At 38.6% G+C, this 21,192-nt stretch overlaps 2 protein-coding genes across 2 annotated transcripts in view; both read right to left on the bottom strand.

Moving 5' to 3' along the window:
• Window positions 1–3,180, bottom strand: part of slc6a9 (solute carrier family 6 member 9) — an 81,683-nt gene extending 78,503 nt beyond the window's left edge. Inside the window, exon 1 of the mRNA XM_074650315.1 lies at window positions 3,040–3,180. The gene's annotated coding sequence lies outside the window, so the exon portion shown is untranslated. The remainder of the gene's footprint in view (window positions 1–3,039) is intronic.
• Window positions 3,181–16,706: 13,526 nt separating this feature from the next.
• On the bottom strand, window positions 16,707–19,496 carry klf17 (Kruppel like factor 17). Its single transcript, XM_074650318.1, has 3 exons — window positions 19,287–19,496; window positions 17,863–18,919; window positions 16,707–17,753 (listed from the first exon to the last, which is right to left on the bottom strand). Exons 1-3 carry the CDS (start codon window positions 19,365–19,367, stop codon window positions 17,578–17,580), a joined length of 1,314 nt encoding a protein of 437 aa, XP_074506419.1. The 5' UTR covers window positions 19,368–19,496; the 3' UTR covers window positions 16,707–17,577.
• Between the last annotated feature and the right edge of the window lie 1,696 nt (window positions 19,497–21,192).

The following is a 21,192-nucleotide window of genomic DNA, read 5'->3' as shown; positions in this document are numbered from 1 at the left end:
CTGTGAGTAATAATTTCAGCCATAGTTCAAATGTTCTAAAAAGCATCAAAACAGACCCTCGTCACAGCCATATTAAATGCCATGTTAAATGTTATGGTCTGGCAACTATACCCCAATGTCCTTTCAACATATGCAAAATTGTGTGTTACCTACGGATACAGATACGGCATAAGGAAAGCAAATAGAAAAGGCCGGATGAAAGAAAGGCCCTCCTGTGTGTGGATAAGGATATGGTGGGAAGGGGGCTGGTGCGTACGTGTGTCGGGGCCTGGTGTTAAGTTACCGCTATTCATGCATGCACAACTTCTGTTGACATACCCTACTTTTACCATTCAGTCCAGCAACCAATTTGGCCATATCACTACAACTGAAACATATGGAACAACTATTGTCATTACTGAGTTGTATGCCAATAAATGTCCCGATTATTTGTTTGGTCCATAATAAGACAGAATCTCAAACGTATACGCAATTATGTAAAACTGTAAAACAGCAAACATTTACATTTGAGTAACTGGAACTAGTGAATGTTTGGCATTTTTGGCCATATACACCAGAATCCCATTAAATACTAACATACATATTTGTAAAGCCTCTTCAGTCATGTATGGTTACATATACAGTATAATGTCCCTATAAGAACTAGTATTTTGTAATATAGTAATTAGGGCTGTCAAAGTTAACGCAATAATAGCGCGTTAACACAAATTTGTTTAACGACACTAATTTCTTTAACGCATTAAAGCAACTTGTGATTTGACGGGCTCAGTTTTACAGCTAGAGTGAACCATGTTATACTAGCTTGTCGCAAAGGAGGCTGAATAACGCTCCAAACTAACGCTAATTTTTTTAATTTTTTAATTTTTCAAGGGGTCCCTTGACCTGAAAATAGGTTCTGCGGGTACCCACGAGTCTCCCCTTTACAGACTTGCCCACTTCATGATAATCACATGCAGTTTGGTGCAAGTCACAGTCAAGTCAGCACACAATTTATTTTTTCATTCACATTTATTCATTGTATTTTAGTGGTTTTAGTGATCAGTGGAGCCTCGAGTATTTTTTTTGTCTATTGACTGTGTTTGTAAAATGTGCGTACACGACGGATACCTTGTCTTTTTACTACACACCATATTTACCTATGAGTACAAATAAAGTAACCTGAACCTAAACCTGTTGGGCTTGAGTTTGCCATGTTACAATTTGAGCATATTTTTTTTGCTAAATGCAGTACCTGTGAGGGTTTCTGGACAATAACTGTCATTATTTTGTGTTGTCAATTGATTTCCAACAAGGCAAAAGTGAGCATGGCTCACTGCTTGACCCCTACCAAAGTAGGGCCAAAGGTTGGAACTAATGGAATTAATGGGAATTAACTAATGGGCACCCTGGACTTCTAACCCCCAAAACGCACAACTAGACCACACTGTCAACCATCATACCAAATGTGAAGTTCCTAAGTGAAATATTTTTCGAGTTGTACTCCGGAAACTAAATTGAAGATGGAAAAAAATCCCAGTTTTTGGCAAACATTTCCAAAATTTTGGGCAGCCTGGACTTCTGACCCCCAAAAGGCACAACTACACCACACTGTCAACCATCATACCAAATTTGAAGTTCCTTAGTTAAATCATTTCAGAGTTCTGCTCCAGAAAAGAAAGTGTGACACGCGAACAGACGGAAGGACGGAAAAGCGGAGCGCCATATACCCCAACTACGTTGTTGCATTTGCATAAAGCAGCATATTTGTCCACTCCCATGTTGACAAGAGCATTAAATACTTGACAAATCTCCCTTTAAGGTACATTTTGAACAGATAAAAAAAAAAGTGTGATTAATTTGCAATTAATCATGATTAACTACGGACTATCAATATTTTGATCGATTGACACACACACACACACACACACACACACATTACTAGATTTTAAATAAGAAAAGAGAGTCCAATAACTGAGTTTAGGTATCAGAATCAGCGTTGGTAGCAAAAACAGTGGGATCAATTCACCTCAATGCTATGTGTTTACGTAACATAATAATAATAATAATAATAATAATAATAATAATAATAATAATAATACATGTTTTTTATACTTTCAAATATCAATATGGGTATGGCAGTCCTCACAAATATAAAAATATAATATAATAATTGTTATTATTAAAATGATTGTCAATACAATTTTGTAATGTCTCCTATAATATGAGCATGTATAATGTCAGCATAACAACATAAAGCTGTATTTTAGAATACCACAAAACAGGAAACTAGCAAACTATGCTATTACATCATATCTCACCTATAAAAGTCAACTACATACACTCTATGACAGGAAGTGTTTCAAGAAGAATATTTCAACAAGGTCCAATAATCTGAGTTTAGGTATCAGAATCAGTATTGGGAGCTAAAACAGTGGGATCAATTCATCTCTATGTTATGTGTTTATGTAATACTACTACTACTAATAATAATAATAATAATAACAATAATAATAATGTATGATTTTTTTTACACTTTCAAATCAATATCAATATGGGTATTTTGTAATGTATCCTATAACATTAGCATATATAATGTCCCCATAAGAACTATTAATAGTATTTTAGAATACTAAAAGGAGGCTATTAGCAAACTACGCAGCTGATACATCATACCTCATCAGATAAAAGTCAACTAGACTCTATGACAGGAAGTGTTTCAAGAAGAATATTTCAACATGGGGGAAGTCCCCCCCCCTACATCTCTAACCTCCACCCCCCACCTCCATCTCTCTCTCCTTCCTCCTTTAAGAGTCACATCAACAAGAGGAGGAGGGGTGGTGCCACGTGGTCCTGCCATCTGAGATAAAGTAACGACTTTAACGGTCTGGCACCACCTTTACTCCAACTGTCCACTTGTTGAATGCCTCTAATAGCTACATGGTCATTCTGACACATTCACAGCATCAACATGTTGCTCCTCTAGGATGCTACAATCACACTACAACATCATTCAGTCAGTTCAAACACAACAAACTATCTCATTATTATGAGCAGACTTACCAGAGAGGTGAGCTGTCGTCTGTTGTGCTGGGTTTTCTCCTCCGATATGGGGTTATTTAGAAGTTGCCTCACCTTAAAGAAGTCTTCCGTCCGTCTTCGGTCACAGCCGGGCCAACAACTTCTACTTTAAGCCCCTCCTTTCTCCACAGAGAAATAGGCGGCCACATGTGAGCTTCTGTCTCCCTGTGTGGCGACACAACCTGTCAGAGACACACTGGGTGCTGCTGAAGGTGGATGGGTGCTGAGGATGGATGGATGGGTGCTGAGGATGCATGGATGGGTGTCACACTGGCTGCACCAACAACCTCACACCTACTGGGTCAGATGCCCATTAACATGTGCTCAATTATGACTTAATTATAGGCTTCTATGTCAAAGCAATTAAGTACCAATCCAATCAATGTTAAATTAAACTGTGCCATAGTATAACATTATGATGAGAGTTATCATAATGATATTATGAGATGTTTTCTCGACATGCACGTGTTCAGTGGAGGGATGTGAATGCATGTGTTGCTCATTCTTTTGTTAGAAGAGAATCATGCCGCAACGATCCCTCACAGTCAGAGACCCTTGTGGGGCTTTTTTTGTGGTGTGTGTGTGAGTTTGCAGCCAGTGCAATCACATCCGACATGCAGTACAGTGATGATAATGCGAATTCTATCCCATCAGTCAAAGACACACAGAGAGAGAGAGTATAATGAGTGGATTTGATGCGATGCTCCAGACAGGTGTGGTAGCCTCGGCTGTACACTGGTGAGAGATGGAGGCACATCCACATCATATATGAGAGAAAGGAGAGAGAGAGAGAGAGAGAGAGAGAGAGGAGAGAGGGATGGGATGACAGATGCAGCAGCAGGAGGAAATATGGATGATGACACTCCGGAGTGTTTTTTTTGTTTGCATGCAGATGCAGGCTTTACCTTGTTTGTTTTTTGTTTTTTTTGTTGGACCGATCAGGTTGTAGGGCTGTTGGGAGAAGGCGGTGGAGGTAGAGGAGGAGGAGGAGGTAAAGGAGGAGGAGGAGACACGCATGCAGGCGCGGTGCTGGTCAGACTGGGGTGAGAGGAGGGGAGGTGCTGGTTTTACATATTTCGGGTTGGCGGTCTAAACATTTTGCAGACTAAAAATGCTTCAGTTAACTGCACAATCTAACAGTGCCACAAAGAAAACGAGTCAGAATTTATGGATCTATCCTTAATTTCCTTAAGAAAAGAAAAATGTGAAGTAGTATAGGAATATAGAATATAAGACTCGAAAAAAAAAAAAAAAAAGGATATATTTCTCCCTTCAGTGGTATAACTACTTACTTTTTTAGAATCATATTTTACATAAAACAACATATTATATTACAAAAATAGCCCCTTGATACATTTCAGATTTCAAATTGTGATCAGGATTTGGGGTGGCGGTCTAAACATTTTTGCAGTCTAAAAATGCTTCAGTTACTCACAAAATCTAACAGTGTCACAAAGAAAACGAGTCCCAATTTATGGATCTATCCTTACTTTTCTAAAGAAAAAAATAATAATTTAAAGTAGTCTGTATTTTGAAAGGAGGCTTGGTGCAACTAATGTCATGATCATTATTTGAATATGGAATATAAGACTCCAAACAAACTGTTACCAAAAAAACAATATATTCCTTCCCACAGCATTGTCTCCTTCAAGTGGTAGGAGTGGTAGTTACTTTTTTTAGAATATATTTCTAGTTAATTTTTTTCAATATGCTGAAAGGTTATTATGGAATTTTTGTCCAATGATGCCAAAAACATTCTGCCTACTGCAAGTTTACGTATGTTTTTCTCATAAGAATAGAAGTATTTTTACATATAATGCATTGCTACTTTTACTTTCTTTCACCACTGTCTCCTTAACCTCTAGTAGAAAACATTTCAAATTTTAATTTCTTTAAAGGGATAACTCAAAGTGCTACAGATTTAAAGCAACAAAAAAAAAAAAAAATATGTAATCCAAATGCAAAAAGAGAAAATTGAAAAACATGTAATGGAATGCATCAAAAAGGCAAAGCATTATATTCATTTCCTGTAACAAAATAAGGCCAAGTGCCCCAAACCTCTGTGGGTATAACTTTTTTTGACACTTTCCAAAGTTTTTCCAATCCACTTGTAATCATGCTGATCCCTCAGTCATTTCATTTGCTTCATGTTTATCACCAGTGTGCAGCCATACTTTGATGGAGGTATTTCTATGACCCTAACAAACGTATAGCAGGAGCGATAGTTACATAATTGAATGTCAGAAAACAGAGCAGGTGGCATTTTCACAGATAAGAAAGAAAAGTGTTTGCAAGAGCACACGGTGTATCAAAAGTTATGTAAATCATCAAACACGACCTGAAATGGCTGATACGGTCGTTCCTCCCGGGACGAACCAGACAATCAGTGTAAAGATGCTGAAATGCTCTGTAGAGCTGCAGAGCTGGTATAATTCTCTGTGCAATCATCACTATGAGAATCACATTACACAGTACACATAGTAATTGAATCCACTGTTGTTAGCTGGTAATGTTTATGTTTCAGATTAATTCTATCAGAGAGATCATTTAAATCTAATGTTTTTCATATAAAGTATAAGGTTTAAATTAAAGGAACAGTGTGTAGCATTTAAATGCCCAAAAAGTTTTTCCGGGTTTACTTCCGGGGTATGCGGCCCATTGAATACGTGCAGTAGTGTTTCTCCTGCTGGCTCCGCCCGTAGACTTTACATTGTGATGACGTCACAGATTTTAAAATGACTTTTCTCGGCTTGAGGAAAGTTTTACGAATACAAACCTTCATAAATCCTGTGATACAGACGTCTATTTTACGATGGCGCTCTATAGGGAAAATGCTTTTTGGGTCGAAGGGGGATTTTTTGCTGTAATACCGCGAGTGGCCACTGGGAAAACATTGGAAGCAAGGCTGAGCAGCTGCACTGTGTCCAGGTCTTATTATAAATCCATGAGTCTGCTGCAGATCAGAACGGAGAGCTGCCTCGAGCCGCTCCTCCTGCAGCAGCGGCGGCCACACAGCAACAGCTGAGACAGCATAGGTCAATACCTAATTTAAATACATTAATAAAATAATAATACGTTTAACCGACTAGTAGTTCTGGTGCCAACTAGCGAGCGTAACAACGTTTAATCGACTAGTCGTCTCATCATTCACATCCCTATCACGTCTGAACTAATTTAAAATATATATTAGACCTAGTGAAGTGAAATGTTATACTTAGAGTTAAATTGAAGCGTTATAGACATTACAGAGCTGTCCGTCAACATTTATTATGAACGTTGTCATCACTACTGCATTGCATTGTGGGATATTTATGCAAACATAGTGTCCAGTGTTGCATACTGTAATATTTCACCGGAAATAGGTTTAGGGCTTAATAAAAAATCGCACATACTGTTTTAGCGAACTAAATAGCATGTTAGTATGGAATTTCATACACAACCTCACAGAGGGACTAGTATCTAAGAGAGTTTTTCCCGTGCCCTTTCTTTGACCTAAATGGATAATAGTTGAGTGTTTAGAGAGTGGCATGTCTGAGAGAAATGCTTCCTGCAAGGATTCCTACGTGTGATCCATATGTTTGTCTTTGTTTTCCTTATGTACAGAGATGTTATGAGTAGAGGCAAACTGACGGTTTTAGTTTAATTATTGTATGAAGACTTTTTGGTTATTGCCTTGGTTTTATGCCCACACACACACACACACACACACACACACACACACACACACACTGAGTATGCAGTTTGACTTCTGACCTAGTGACAGTTGACAAAACCCAGAATCCCTTGGGTTAGGTAAACAAGGCTACGGGGGCAAACATAGCTTTGCCTCCCTGACAACCCACACACACACACACGCACTCACACAGAATACTAATCTATCATTCCCACTAAAGTGAACTAGTAACCGGGTCATGTTACAAAATAGTCCAATACACAATGTTGACTTTCAGTTAAAGAAATAATCTCAGTTGGTGATTGAAAATGCTCATCACACAGGTTTTTATTACGTCAGAAGTGCAAACAACTCATAGATCCTCAAGTCTAACTTCAAGCCACAGGGCAAAAGACTACAATCAATATTTGGTCAGCAGTAACTTTAACTAAGAGATTCTCAGGCATCCACTTCATACAATATCAAGAAGAAGTACTGAGTTGTATTTTTCTGATCAATCCACGCTACTGCAAATCTGGTCAAACACAAACCTTGCTACAATTTGTGTACAGCGTTCATTCACACAATATGCAAACGCTGAATGCCAGTAGTAGTTTCTTTAACATGCTAGCCCAAAAGGCTGAAAAACTGAATTTTCCACTTGCTTTCTTTGAAGATTTCCCAAAGACAGAGTGCATTATCTGCATTTTTAGATATTACTATATCTGTGGTCTATGTGAAATATTGCGGGGTGTAAAATAAGCAGCCTAAAAAGGCATAATAAGGAGACAACCTTTCTATCTGATACACTGTCTACATATGGTCGGTTATTGAATCCACTCATGATCATATTAGACACAGGAAAAATGAGAAAACATCATTATTGTGCAAGGTTGGCAGTGTTTCAGAGACCCTCATGAAAGGAGTTGATTTAGTGAGTCACTGGCTTGATGTCACAGGATGAGAACGTAGACTAAATAACAAACAGGTCATAATGCTTTCAAGCATACCCCCACCTTAAAGGTGCTAAATTCAGAGCATTAACAAAGCAGCAAACATTATTACACTATTAGCTATGTAAAGATATAGAGGAGTCATGTCTACCTGAGCAGAGAATGAAGTCTCTCTCCTTCTGTGTGTGTTGTAATCCAAGCTTCTCTGTACTTTGTTGACATAGCCGGTACAGCTGCTCGTGCACTGTAGTGCATGTGAGTCCCTGTGTGTGCGTGCACCACTGGCTAGCTAATCACCGCCGCTCTGCACTGCGCTCATACGGCGCTCATACGGCGCTCATATGGCGGTTACTGCTGATAACATTGTCCCATCCACAGCATCATTGTGGAAGTGTAACGCCCACCCTCACTGTTAGCTCTGGCAGGACTGTTGCCATTGTTTGCACTGTTAGCACCATTAGCTGCTAGCGTTACGCCATCCACCACATCAGAAGCGCCAATCTGTTATGGAGTGAATATCTATGAAGGTAGAACTTGATCCAGATTTTGGTCACACTCCGTAGTCACCGTGACTGGTGTTTTGAAGCCTCGAGTTCCCCATTTTGGCTGTCGCCATCTTGATATTATGCAACCAGAAGGTAGAGGGTGGAGCTAAGTACAAACAAATGCTGAATAAGACATTTTTAGGAGACCAAAAAGGTTCTAATTGACTTTCATGAACTGTAAAAACACACAGTGAAAGGGTTAAAGTTGTAAGAAGAAAACAGACAACTTCTACACCGGACGAAGTCGTGGTAACAACCTGTCAATAACAAGGTAACCACGTCCTAAAGAATACTTTGCTTTACGGTCTATTTAACTCTAAATGGGATCATAATTTACTAAATGAACATCATGCTGTATTGAAGAAGACTTGAAACTAGCGATTGAGACCATAAACTCATGTTTACAATGTTTACTGAGGTAATAAATCAAGTGAGAAGTAGGCTCATTTTCTCATAGACTTCTATACAATCTGACTTCTTTTTGCTACCAGATGAGTCACCCCCTCCTGGCTGTTAAAAGAATGCAAGTTTAAGACACTTCAGCATTGACTTCACTTTTCAGAGCACAGAGTTGCCCACTGCTCCCGTCGGTTAAGAACAACAATGTATTAGATCTTTGCAAACGGAAATGATGTTCGTGTTTATTTGCATATAGACTGAGGAAGTGAGATCCGATCACAAGTGGTCACTCGAAATGCATTCTAAGGTGTGAACTGATGTACTTGGAGCTGTCCACTTGTGATCACCCAAGATGCATGTTAATGCCAAATGTGAACAGTGCCAGAAGCGATCGTTGGGGTTTAGCATTGAAGACATACAGATGCAGATGTAGGAATGTGAAGCACAATGGAACAATGTGTGGAGAACAGAAGTTGAAGGATCGCTCACTTGTATGGGAAGGTGATTTTCACAGATTTCAGACTATTTCAAGAACTAGAAATAATATTAATGAGAAGTAACCAGCCACTGCTATTACTCATGCATAACTATAAAGCAGTAGTGGACCAGTAAGTCTTGTGATCGGACTTTCCCACTGTCTTTGTTCCTCTATTACCAATATTTTAAACAAATAAAAAATACAAAAACCTGTTTTTGCTAATTAGTATTCTCTGCAAGTGGCTCAGAGGATGTCTAATCCGTGTCTGCAGATGTGTGTACAGGATAATAGATACAGACTGAGGGCTCCAGTATGCTCAGTTTGAAATTGAATTTGGCATTTCTCCAAAGGCTGTCACATTTTCCAGCAACAGATGAGGAGAATGGATGAGAAGGTGAATGTGTGCCAGCCGGTTTGATCTCTCAAAAGCAGATACCCCAATTAAAAATACCATCCATCATGTTTAGAAAAAACAAAAAAACATTCACATTACAAAAGCAACAAACAGTCAAAATAATTCATTTGTTGTCATGTTTTTCACTGTGTGAAAACTGTATTTAAATACAACATATTAGTGTATGATGTGTTGTACATATGGGCAATGATTCAGGCCCAAACTATGATAAGTCAGCTGGTTAGACTGTTATCAGGTTGTTAAATGGGCGTTATTAGTGGTTATAAGCCTCATAGATGTGGGTCAGTAGGGGCCTGCTACACCTACTAGTATGTTTTCATCATCGATCTACATGGGCCACCACCGAAAGAAGGATTAAAAGGAGAAAACAGCAACCTCTAGGGACTGTAGTCTTTATCACAGAAGCAGAAGTGGAAGTCAGGAGCTGTTCTCACCCTCCAAGACTCCCAACTCGTCAAATACCGCCACTTGGTCAGTGCCCCACTTGTGTTCATTTTGGACAGACCAGGGATGGCGTGTCAAGATACACCTGTTACATTCATAGTGTTCTTTCAAAATAAGCTTTACAGAAAGTTAGGTTTAGGCAACACAACCACTTAGTTAGGGTTAGGAAAAGGTCGTGGTTGACCTTAACTTCACTGATTAGCGACTCCCGTGACTCACAGGGCCGACGATACTAACGACTCACGTGACTAAAGACAGACATAATAATTAAGTCAGCGTTATGGTCTCCTGGTTGAAAGTCTTGTTTGTTTGACCCATCCACTACACCCCGCCGCCCGCCCTGAACGGACTCTAACGCTATTAATTCTACCTGACGTGCTCTGACCGTCAAATAATGCCGCGGATGGTTTTCATTGGAGTTAGCTGAATGCCCGGTTCGTCACATACTGTTGCTAAAGTGTGCCTCCGTGCGCTGGTTTCCGATGCCGAGGGGTACTTAGCGGTATTTGACGAGTTTGGAGTGAGAACGTGTTGGTAGTGGGAGCCACATATGGGGTGATGCACAGTACTTTCACCCAGGAGACCGGGGTTTGTTTGTGTTCAAAATGTAATGTTTCATTCAGTTGTAGAATGTATTATAACGTGTTGCTTTAAGTTTTTCACTTTTACAACAGAGTAGACCCATACTGATCCATGTGACCCATGAGGCTTAAAACAACTGATAATGCTCATTTAATAAGATGATCACAGTTGAATCGGGTGCATAATTTCAGGTTTTCCTCCATGCTTAACTTGATTACTTGTTCTTTTGACTGATCTAGGCTGCATTAGAGGTGCTAAGTACAGATACTTCTTTAATGAGTCAGTCTTATGGCCATGATACATCAGGTCAATACATATGATAATCATTCTTCAACTTAAGCTCAGGTGCTTACAGAAAAATGCAATTACCATGAAAGGGATTAAACCCGTACATTGTGGAGAACAACGACGACAGTTTCTGTAGATCTTTGTGCATTCAGGGCTTGAAACAGCACTAAGGACCTAATTTAGGAGCCGTCTTTCCAGTTGCTTCGTATTAATTCATCTTGGTGTCACTTGGTATCAGTCCAACAACCCAAAAGTGAAATAAGGGCAAGCCAAAAAAACACTTCAGGGCTTTGGCTCCACCACCTTCAACAAACTACAGCTCCCATAAGTCTTACCCACAAGTGTTCTATGAAGACCTCACCAGAGCTTGGATGCTAAAGAAATAATGTTTTCATCTTGGTTAAAATTATGGTCAGAAAAAAAAAAATGTTTTAACAAAAATCGGAATAAACTGGATCAAAAGTTATATTATTTATTTAATTTAACTGACTAAAAGTACACGTTTTTGTAATTTAAGAAAAATAGAAGAGAATAGATGTTTCTTAATCTGCTACAGACTATTTGTTGGTGTGAGAATATAATACACCAACAATTGTATTTTGACATATAATCTATGGATTTAACAATGAAATAAGTAGTGTATCAAGTAGGTCTAATTGACCTTTTTCATTGAGGACATTTTGACACGTCACTGCAGAAAAAGCACAGGTGTGACTAATAATGAATAACGATGTAGACTCATTCATATTATTAGCTTCAACTGTGCATAACCATACCTGATGGTACCAAGTGTCAATTTATTTACCATGCATTTCAGAGTGCTCCAATAGTATATGTATGTAAGAGTAAGAAAGAGTCTCCAACCTTAAATTAAAGATCCCAGCTCTCAGGAGTCTGTTCACAGTCAGCGTGATGATATGCTGCCTCTGTGTGGCTGACGGCAGCACCTGCATGACAAGTCATTGATCAATGCTGTGCACACAAGCTCCTGAAATAAACTCTCCCAAAGCATGTCTTAAAGAAAATAAATATACTGCACACAAAATGAACTCAAACGCAACGGCTCATCGATCAATTCTACTACTTTTCGACTAATATTTGACCTCAATAAAGCAAATTTATGAAGTGAGAAGAGAAGTTAAACACAAAAACAGTGTAGGATTTTTCAGGGAAAGCACTGGAGTAGGCACCATTTGTAACAAATGTGCTTTTCCTACTAATGATTGAGGTGTCAAAAGTGTAAAAGCAAATGTGTGTGGTTGAAAAGACAGCTACCATAGTTCCCCACAATGTAGGAGATGAGGTTTAATATAACATATACTGTATGTAGTCCTGAGGCAGGGCTCTGTCTCCTTTTACCCATGCGTCAGACAACTCAGGATTCATCTACGAATGATTTAAATGTCAACAGTAGAATATGCAGAAAAGGCAACTGGAAAGACCGCCTCTGGTTCTGTTTCAAGCCCTGAATGAACAAAGATCTACAGAAACGGTCGTTGCTCTCCACAATGTACGGGTTTAATCCCATTCATGGCAATTGTTTTCTGAAAGTACCTGAGCTTAAGTGGAAGAATGATTATCATATGTATTGACCTGATTTATCATGGCCGTAGGACTGAGTCATTAAAGAAGTACCTGTACTTAACATCTTTAAGGGAGCCAGATCAAGGGTATGGAGGACGGAACCTGCCAAAATAAAAAAAAACAAATGAATGATTAAAGAAAGGTGACATAAATTGATATTTCTGTTTTAATTTGCTTCTTTATTTCTTTATTTCTTTATCTTTGTATCAATTCCCATATTAATTTACTCTTCTAATTAATTTTCCATTTTATTTATTTTTTTGCATTCATTTTTTATTTATTTGTAAACTTTTGCATTTATTTTAATTTTTATTTTAAATGTGTGTAATTATTTGTGCATTTCTTTATTTCTCCACGATTTTCCCTTTGCATTTCACCCCTTATTTATTTCCCCCAACTTAATTATAAATTTAAAAATGTATAAAAAATAAATACATAAATAAATATAAGGGAAAAGTAAACAGAAGAGTAAATAAATAAAGGAATTAATACAAAGGTAAATAAATGAAGAAGCAAATTAAAAAAGAAATAACAATTTATGTCACATTTTATAAATTAATTAATGGCTAATTTGATTTTTGCTACATTTAATGACTTATTATTTACTGAGTCATTTATTTATTTTATTTTGGCAGGTTCCGTCCTCCATACAGGGGAAAGTACTAGTAATCAAATTTAGCATGGACGGAAATCTGTATTTATCCTAGCTTGGGCCTGAATCAAATATATCATACACCAGTATGTGGTATTTAAATACAGTTTTCAAATTCAACATGCAGAAAAGCTAAAGTTTGCTGTTTTAGTCATGGCGACTTCTATTAGACTGAAATTGTCTGTGCGGTTAAGTAATCGATCACTACACTCATTTGATTTATTGCCTGCTACATTTGAGAAACGTTTGTTGATTTGCTTTTTATTCTGATGTTTGTGTCATCAACTAATCAATGTATCAACTTATTTGTCTGTCTATCACATAAATGTGCTGTTCTTCTCAGTGACTTCAGACTGGATAGATGCTTCAAAACACAGACAAAAGCCGTCAGTAATTTCCTCTATGGAGACAACAGTACTCCTAGATTATATTACAACAAGGAAAAAGAACACCGAGAGATGCTGTGGCAAAATTCAAGCAACAAAGGGACTTAAATAGCCTGAACACAGGAGACAAGCACTACTAATTAAAACCTGTGTGCATAATAAGCCTGATTAAAAGATACCAAAGACTATAATACAGAAACTAAACCAAAGAGGACATCTAGTGGGGAAACTAAGATATAACAAAGAAAACGAAGTCACTCCACATACATTTTTCTATTGCAAAAGTGCTTAATATACATTTACACCGGCTCACATATGATTATATTCATAATTCTAGCATATATTTGACTGTGAACAAGAGAAAAGGGAAGAATAATGAATTAAATGCAAATGACAGACAAGAAAGAAAAATAATGCTTCAGATTAAATGCTGTTTCTGTATTTGGCTACAGTAATGTGATTACCTTCTCTCTGTCACTGGAGTGTGGACGTGCGTTCTGCTGCAGGTGGTGGGTCACCGGATTTGCTCAACTGATTGCAGAGGTGTGTCCCAGATATGACTGGTACTGATATAGAATGTTTCAACAAAGTTGCGTTGCTAGGCAACAGCTCAGGTCCATGTTTACTTCCTGTCAGCTTATGTCATCCATATACACTGGAAAGGGAAATAAACTGTGACACATTTAGATTGTTTTAAGTTTACAACTGTGAAATGGTCTATACGTGAGGTCCAGATACCAACTACAGTACTAGCCAGCCTTCACTTTTCAACCCAGTCCCCACAGAGAGTGGTCAGCGCTTTAGTTTGTGAAGTAGTTTTTAAAGACTTAAAGTCTGGTTGCTTGTTGTGCAATTGACAGCTTTGGGCTGTTTGTGTAGTTTTCTTGTTAGACAGCTTGAGGCTAAAACTTGTGTGTAAATAGAGCATGTTGCAAATAAGAAATCTGGCATTCCCCCCTCCCCCCTACAGAAACTGTTGTTGCTCTCCACAATGTACGGGTTTAACCGTTTCTGAAAGTACCTGAGCTTAAGTGGAAGAATGATTATCATATGCATTGACCTGATGTATCACGGCCATAGGACTGAGTCATTAAAGAAGTACCTGTACTTAACATCTTTAAGGCAGCCAGATCAAGGGTATGGAGGACGGAACCTGCCAAAATAAAAAACAAATGAATAATTAAAGAAATGTGACATAAATTGATATTTCTGTTTTAATTTGCTTCTTTATTTATTTATTTATCTTTGTATTAATTCCCATATTAATTTACTCTTCTCTTTAATTTTCCATTTTATTTATTTTTGCATTCATTTTTTATTTATTTGTATACTTTTGCATTTATTTTTATTTATTTTATTTTAATTTTAAATGTGTGTAATTATTTGTGCATTTATTTATTTCTCCACGATTTTCCCTTTGCATTTTACCCCTTATTTATTTCCCCAAACTTAATTATAAATTTTAAAATTTATAAAAAATAAATACATAAATAAATATGAGGGAAAATTAAACAGAAGAGTAAATAAATAAAGGAATTAATAAAAAAGTAAATAAATGAAGAAGCAAATTAAAACAGAAATAACAATTTATGTCACATTTTATGAATTAATTAATGGCTAAATTGATGGCTACACTGATTTTTGCTACATTTAATGACATATTATTTATTGAGTCATTTATTTATTTTTATTTTGGCAGGTTCCGTCCTCCATACAGGGGAAAGTACCAGTAATCAAATTTAGCATGGACGGAAATCTGTATTTACCCTAGAATAATTCCTGAATAATTGTGCATATGAAAAATATATCATACACCAGTGTATGGTATTTAAATAAGCAATCTGGAATTTAAATACCACACACTCATGTTCTTCTGTTTTGGATTGATGAAATATCTTAGAACGACAGGAAAACGTAACAATGAGTTTTCATAATTTATAAATGAAACAACCACCTGGTACCTTCAGTTCCTACAGCTGTTTGCAGTTTAACATAATGCAATCAAACACACATCCAACCAGAGGTGGAGAAAATATTGTACTCAAGGAAAAGTACTGCTACTAATAACGCTTTAACGCTAATTTGTTTTAACACCACTAAGAGTTCACTAGAGTGAAGATACTGACATCATATGAAACTAGAAAACCTAATGAATCCATTGGTACCAACCATGTCACACTAGCTTATCACTAAGGAGGTTAAAAAACGCTCCAAACTTGCACTACATTTTGGAAAGGGGTCCCTTGACCTCTGACCTCAAGATATGTGAATGAAAATGGGTCCTATGGGTACCCACGAGTCTCCCCTTTACAGACATGCCGACTTTATGATATCACATGCAGTTTGGGGCAAGTCATAGTCAAGTCAGCACACTGACACACTGACAGCTGTTGTTGCCTTTTGGGCTGCAGTTTTCCATGTCATGATGTCATGATTTGAGCATATTTTTTATGCCAAACGCAGTACCTGTGAGGGTTTCTGGACAATATTTGTTTTTGTTTTGTGTTGTTAATTGATTTCCAATAATAAGTATATACATACATTTGCATAAAGCAAACGTATTTGCCCACTCCCATGTTGATGAGAGTATTAGATACTTGAAAAATCTCCCTTTAAGGTATATTTTGAACAGATAAAAAATGTGTCATTAATTTCTGACTAATCGTGATTAACTATGGACAATCACACACTATAGACATAAATTAGTGGAGAGATGTCAGAGTGATGGGCTGCAACATAGATGTTATTATATGAATGATCAGTAGAGGGCAGTCTTTCATAAGTAGTGAGACAAAATTTGAGCAGCACCTGACCATGCACCCTGTCATAACATCACTTGTAATGATGCTTATTGTCTTTATGGTAATAAATATTATAGATCTTGTAATGTCAGATGACCTTTGAACTACTAGTGTTGCACGTACAGATGTTGATGTAAATGCACAATTTCAACAAAGATATTCAGTTTAGACTGGAGATCATTGTGTCTTATAAAATGCTGAAATTGTGGAAAGATTTAGGACACAAATTCTTTGTTATATGGAAGATTCTCTGTGATACAAACATGTCCAAGCACACAATTACACTGTAAAAAACAACTGAGCCTTTGAGTTCAACTAAAGCATGCTTTGTTTGTCTTTTCTTCCTTTAACCATGAAGCGCGGAGAACAAAATCAAAATAATGAAATATCAATGCCAGCAGACCTGCATAACCTGAAAGCAGATCTGAAGAGTTGAATGAATTGTGTGAAGAAGGCAAATGACAGATATATATATTTGTAAAGGTACTTTTATTTTCTGAGCCCTTAAGCACATAAAAAAACAATTGCATTGTTAAAAAAAGAAAAAAATACATCTGAATAACAATTCAGTTTCAAGTACAGCAGATCAACCATTGGTTGCAGTGGATTTCTTCATTCTTAAAAAATAAAAAATAAAAACATAAAAAGCATATCTTCTATCACAAAATATGTGTTATATCCCCCAGAAAAAAAAACTGAGCTGTAAATAATATTTTAAATTGAGTGAATTTGGGATACTAAAATGGGGACAGAAAATGATCTTTAGTACCTGAATTTGTTAGCATTGCTCAAGCAAACCATCACAAAGTGTGAAATATAGGCCTTAGCAAATATATAACATCTATTGACTAAAAAAAACCTTGAGAAAATAGAATGAAAAAAATTGTCAATAAAAAAACCCTGACCTGATTTTGAGTATCAAAGATATAAGATGTAAACATTAAAAAAATACAATTTACATTATGTACAAAGTTCTGGGTCCTGCCCACAGTGAATATGCAGTCTTGTTAAGGCACTCACTGAAGGATCAATAACTTATTTCAGTGACAGGGCCAGGAAATATCTTAAATAAAAAACTACTATAGAATTCATATATGTACAAAAAAATACACCAGCATTCATCCTTGTTTTCTGATGGAGAGGCACTTGACTAACTACATGTGTGGTACCTCAGAGGTATGATCAGGCTGCTTTAATGTCTCTATACCAAGGCACCACACATGCACTAAGGTTTTCGTTGGTTTGGTCCTGATGTTTCATGTAGTGAGGAGGCCAACTTGTGCTTCTTCTGGGATGCTCCAGGCATGACCCCATGATGGATGCAAAAAGTTTCATGTGGCCTTACATGTGCCTTTTCATGTGGAGAGCCAGGTGATCTGAACGGGAAAACGCACGCTCGCACATGTGACACTGGAAAGGTCGGTGTCCGGTGTGCTTTCTGAAGTGACGGGTCAGCTCATCTGACCTGGCAAACTTCCATCCGCAGCCTTCCCAGTTGCAGTGGTAGGGTTTCTCACCTGGGAGACAGAAGAGTAGTGTTTAGATTTACAGCCTTTCACAGTGCATGAACAAGAATGCAATCAAAATTAAAATTGAAATAGATATTGGGTTTAGAAATGTTCTCACCTGTGTGTGTTCTCATGTGTGCTTTGAGGTGGGAGCTCTTGGTGTAGGTTTTCCCACATCCTGGGTAGTCGCAGCTGTGCGTCGCAGCGCGTTTTCTGGCCCAAGTCCTGCGTCCTCGCTTCTGCTGCTTGATGCTCCCAGCCTCCTCCTGTGCGTAAAACTCCAGCAACGACGGCGACGACGGAGGCGTGAGCATCATCCCCTGCATGGACGCCGGGTGATGCTGCTGGTGAACGCGCAGAGGCTCTCTGTGCACGCTGAACTGTCCTTGAAACTGTGCCAAACTCTGGTGTTGCGCGTACTGGTGCTGCTGGTAGGCCGCGTTCATGTACTGGTTTTGGAGATGAGGATGTTGATGATGAAGATGAGAGTTCATTTGTGCAGGATTATGCATGTGGTGCACACCGAATCCTGGCAATGTGGTAGTAGCCTGCTGGTGGTGGTGCGTAAAAGCTGCTGCTTGGTGCACGGAGCGCATCTGGTGCCTCTCAAACATCTGTCCCATAAAGTCCCCTCCAACACCAACAGCAGCAGCAGCAGCAGCCATCATACAAGACTGACCCACAGGCTCGGTTTTAACTTTGTATCCAAGCGGTGTGCACGATGGTGGAGGAGACGTGGACACTTGGTGATGAGGAGATGGAATGGAGACCGGATTCAAAGCTCGCAGTTCGGTGTACTCCCGCAAGTCTCTCGCCTTGCCGGCGCTCTCCTCCGGTGACCTTTCCACCGGATAGCTGATCTCCGGCGTGAGAAGCTCCGCCATGAGACTGCTGACCGGGTGGTAACTCAGGTTAGCAGGAAAGTGACCGTGGTCGGAACTACCGCTGCAGCTCTCCGGAGACTCCGGTAGAGAATACGCGCAGTGCTGCGGAGGAGAGTTGTTGCCGCTGCTGTCGGAGTCGATGGTGTTGGACAAAATGAACTCGAGGTCCAAGAATCTCCCCAGATCGTCGTCGTCTTTGGGAGGCAAAGCGGGAGACTGAACGATGCAGAACTCCACATGGATGAGCGGGTCGTCTGTTGCGCCAGCTGTTGTGCACTCTACCTTGCACATCTGTCAGAGGAGCAAAATGGGAAGTTAGAAGATGCATTCAATGCAGTGGCTGCAATTTGTAATTTGATTGTAATGTGATTATATTTTGTATTAATAATCTGAATCTGTAAAGTAACTATGGTTGTTAGATAAATGTAGTGGAGTACTAAAATGTCACTCTGAGATGTAGTTGAGTAGAAGTAGAAAGTAGCAGAACATGGAAATACTCAAGTAAAGTAGAAGTACCTCAAAATTGTATTTAAGTACTTAGTTTCATTCCACCACTACTGAGTACCACCAAGAAATATTTCCACCAGCAGCCACTGATTCAATGTGAATCAACAATCAGAACTAAATCTACAAAACAAAACTTGAATAGTCTACTTACATCATCAAACTGTTTTCCTTCCATCGCTTGAACACTTGGAAATGGTGTTATAGGAGGTAGCAGAGCTTCAGTTGCAGTCATGATCACAAGTTAGAGGACCAAAAAAGTTGTAAAAGTTGTAAACGCGAACAGAGACGTTGCTCTGTGACCGAGGAGCGCCGGTGTGCGTAAAGGTTCGGTTAGGTCTGGTGAGTGAGTGTGAGTACCAACAGAGTGGACTGATCCTCTTATAGCTCCTCTCAATACCAGGAGGTGGAGCGTTCTTCAACTCAACCCAACACACACACCTCCCCCACAGCAACCAATAGTGCAAACAAACACTCTCAGGTGCGTCACGCAGGTACCTTACTGGAGTGCACAAAGTACATGCAAAACAATTAACCATGATTTCATATTAATGAATGTTGGAACATGAACATTACGTTGCGTCCCAGGGCAAATGAGGGCACGTTTTGCAAAAACTCACATGCAACTTTGCCACAGGGTTATTTACGATACGATACAACTTTGTTGTCAGTTTGCACTGACATTCATTTTGCATCCATAGGCAGCTCAGTTTGAGAAAAAGTACACAACCAAAAGACATACTGTTACCATAGACAGACAGACAAGTAAGACCCATCAGACAAAAAACAAAACACATCACAAATATTCATACATAACCCATTACAAAATTACCATCTATCCTCTGGATCTACATGTCTTTAGCAGCACATTCATTATTATTTAGCAACAAGATGGACTGATGGACAAACGCGTTCTCACTGTTTTGTCTGTTATTGAGAGAGACATAAAGGTGTGTGAATAAGTGTTACATGTAAATATTCACCTCCACTGCAGAAATGTGTCTTATTTCCCTCTCATAGGGAACCAAACATTTCACCTGAGGCAGGTACAGGGGGAAACACTAAACCTGGCATTTCAGAATTCCAGTGCGTAAAAGTTCATTGATTGATCATGTTGTGTTTAAGTCCACATGCTTCTTGCAATATTATTAAAACATATTAACCAAACATTTCACCTGAGGCAGGTACAGGGGGAAACACTAAACCTGGCCAGTCAGAATTCCAGTGCGTAAAAGTTCATTGATTGATCATGTGAAATGTGTTTATGTCCACGTGCTTCGTGCAATATTATTAAAACATATGAACGCTTTTAATGAGGACAAATCAGGCCATGCTGGCATCACTTGCTGCCCAACAAAGTGTCGGAATCTCGGAGACATTTCGTTCAGTTTCGTCTCATCCTCTTCAAACTCGCACGCACAGTCACTCACGCCTCATTAATTTGTCCTCGGTTGATCCGTGCACGTTTAACACAAACACGCACGTGTGAAGCGGCGGCTCATGGAAACAACCTGTTAATCTGGTTGTCAACAAAGGAATACATGTTTCTTAATGATCTGCCCCACCACCATCACCATCAGTCCCCTGCAGTCATTGCTATGGTAATGTACAGGTTTGATGGCTGTCCGCATAGTGGTGGACTGAAAGAGGACAGCAGACAGGGAAAACAAACACACTTAGAAATAAAACTGGTTTAACTGTATTTGAACAGTCTTATTGAGTTGTCAACATATTTAAAGTGTGTCTACATAAGCCTACTACTGTGAATATGTCATGGCAAGTCTCTATTCCTAGACTTCATGGCCATAGATATAGTTATAAGGTACCCCCAAGAGCCAATTTGAACCAGAACCCCCCAAAAAGGTGTCCACATTTTTTTTTTTTACACGTTATTTATTCAGTTAATTGTTAATTTATATATTCTGTAAATGTTTTTCCCAACATGAAGGTCTAAATAGATTTTCAAAGCCTTCTTCTCACTGACATGAATAAATATCATGGGGGGAAAGGCTGAATTAATTTTTATGTATTCTTTTGTTGGGTTAAAGGTGGTCATCTTA

Source organism: Sebastes fasciatus, chromosome 11 (assembly GCF_043250625.1).
Source record: "Sebastes fasciatus isolate fSebFas1 chromosome 11, fSebFas1.pri, whole genome shotgun sequence".
Taxonomy (NCBI): Eukaryota; Metazoa; Chordata; class Actinopteri; order Perciformes; family Sebastidae; genus Sebastes; species Sebastes fasciatus.
Note: the sequence above shows the minus strand (reverse complement) of the source record. Positions and strands in the feature narration are given on the sequence as shown.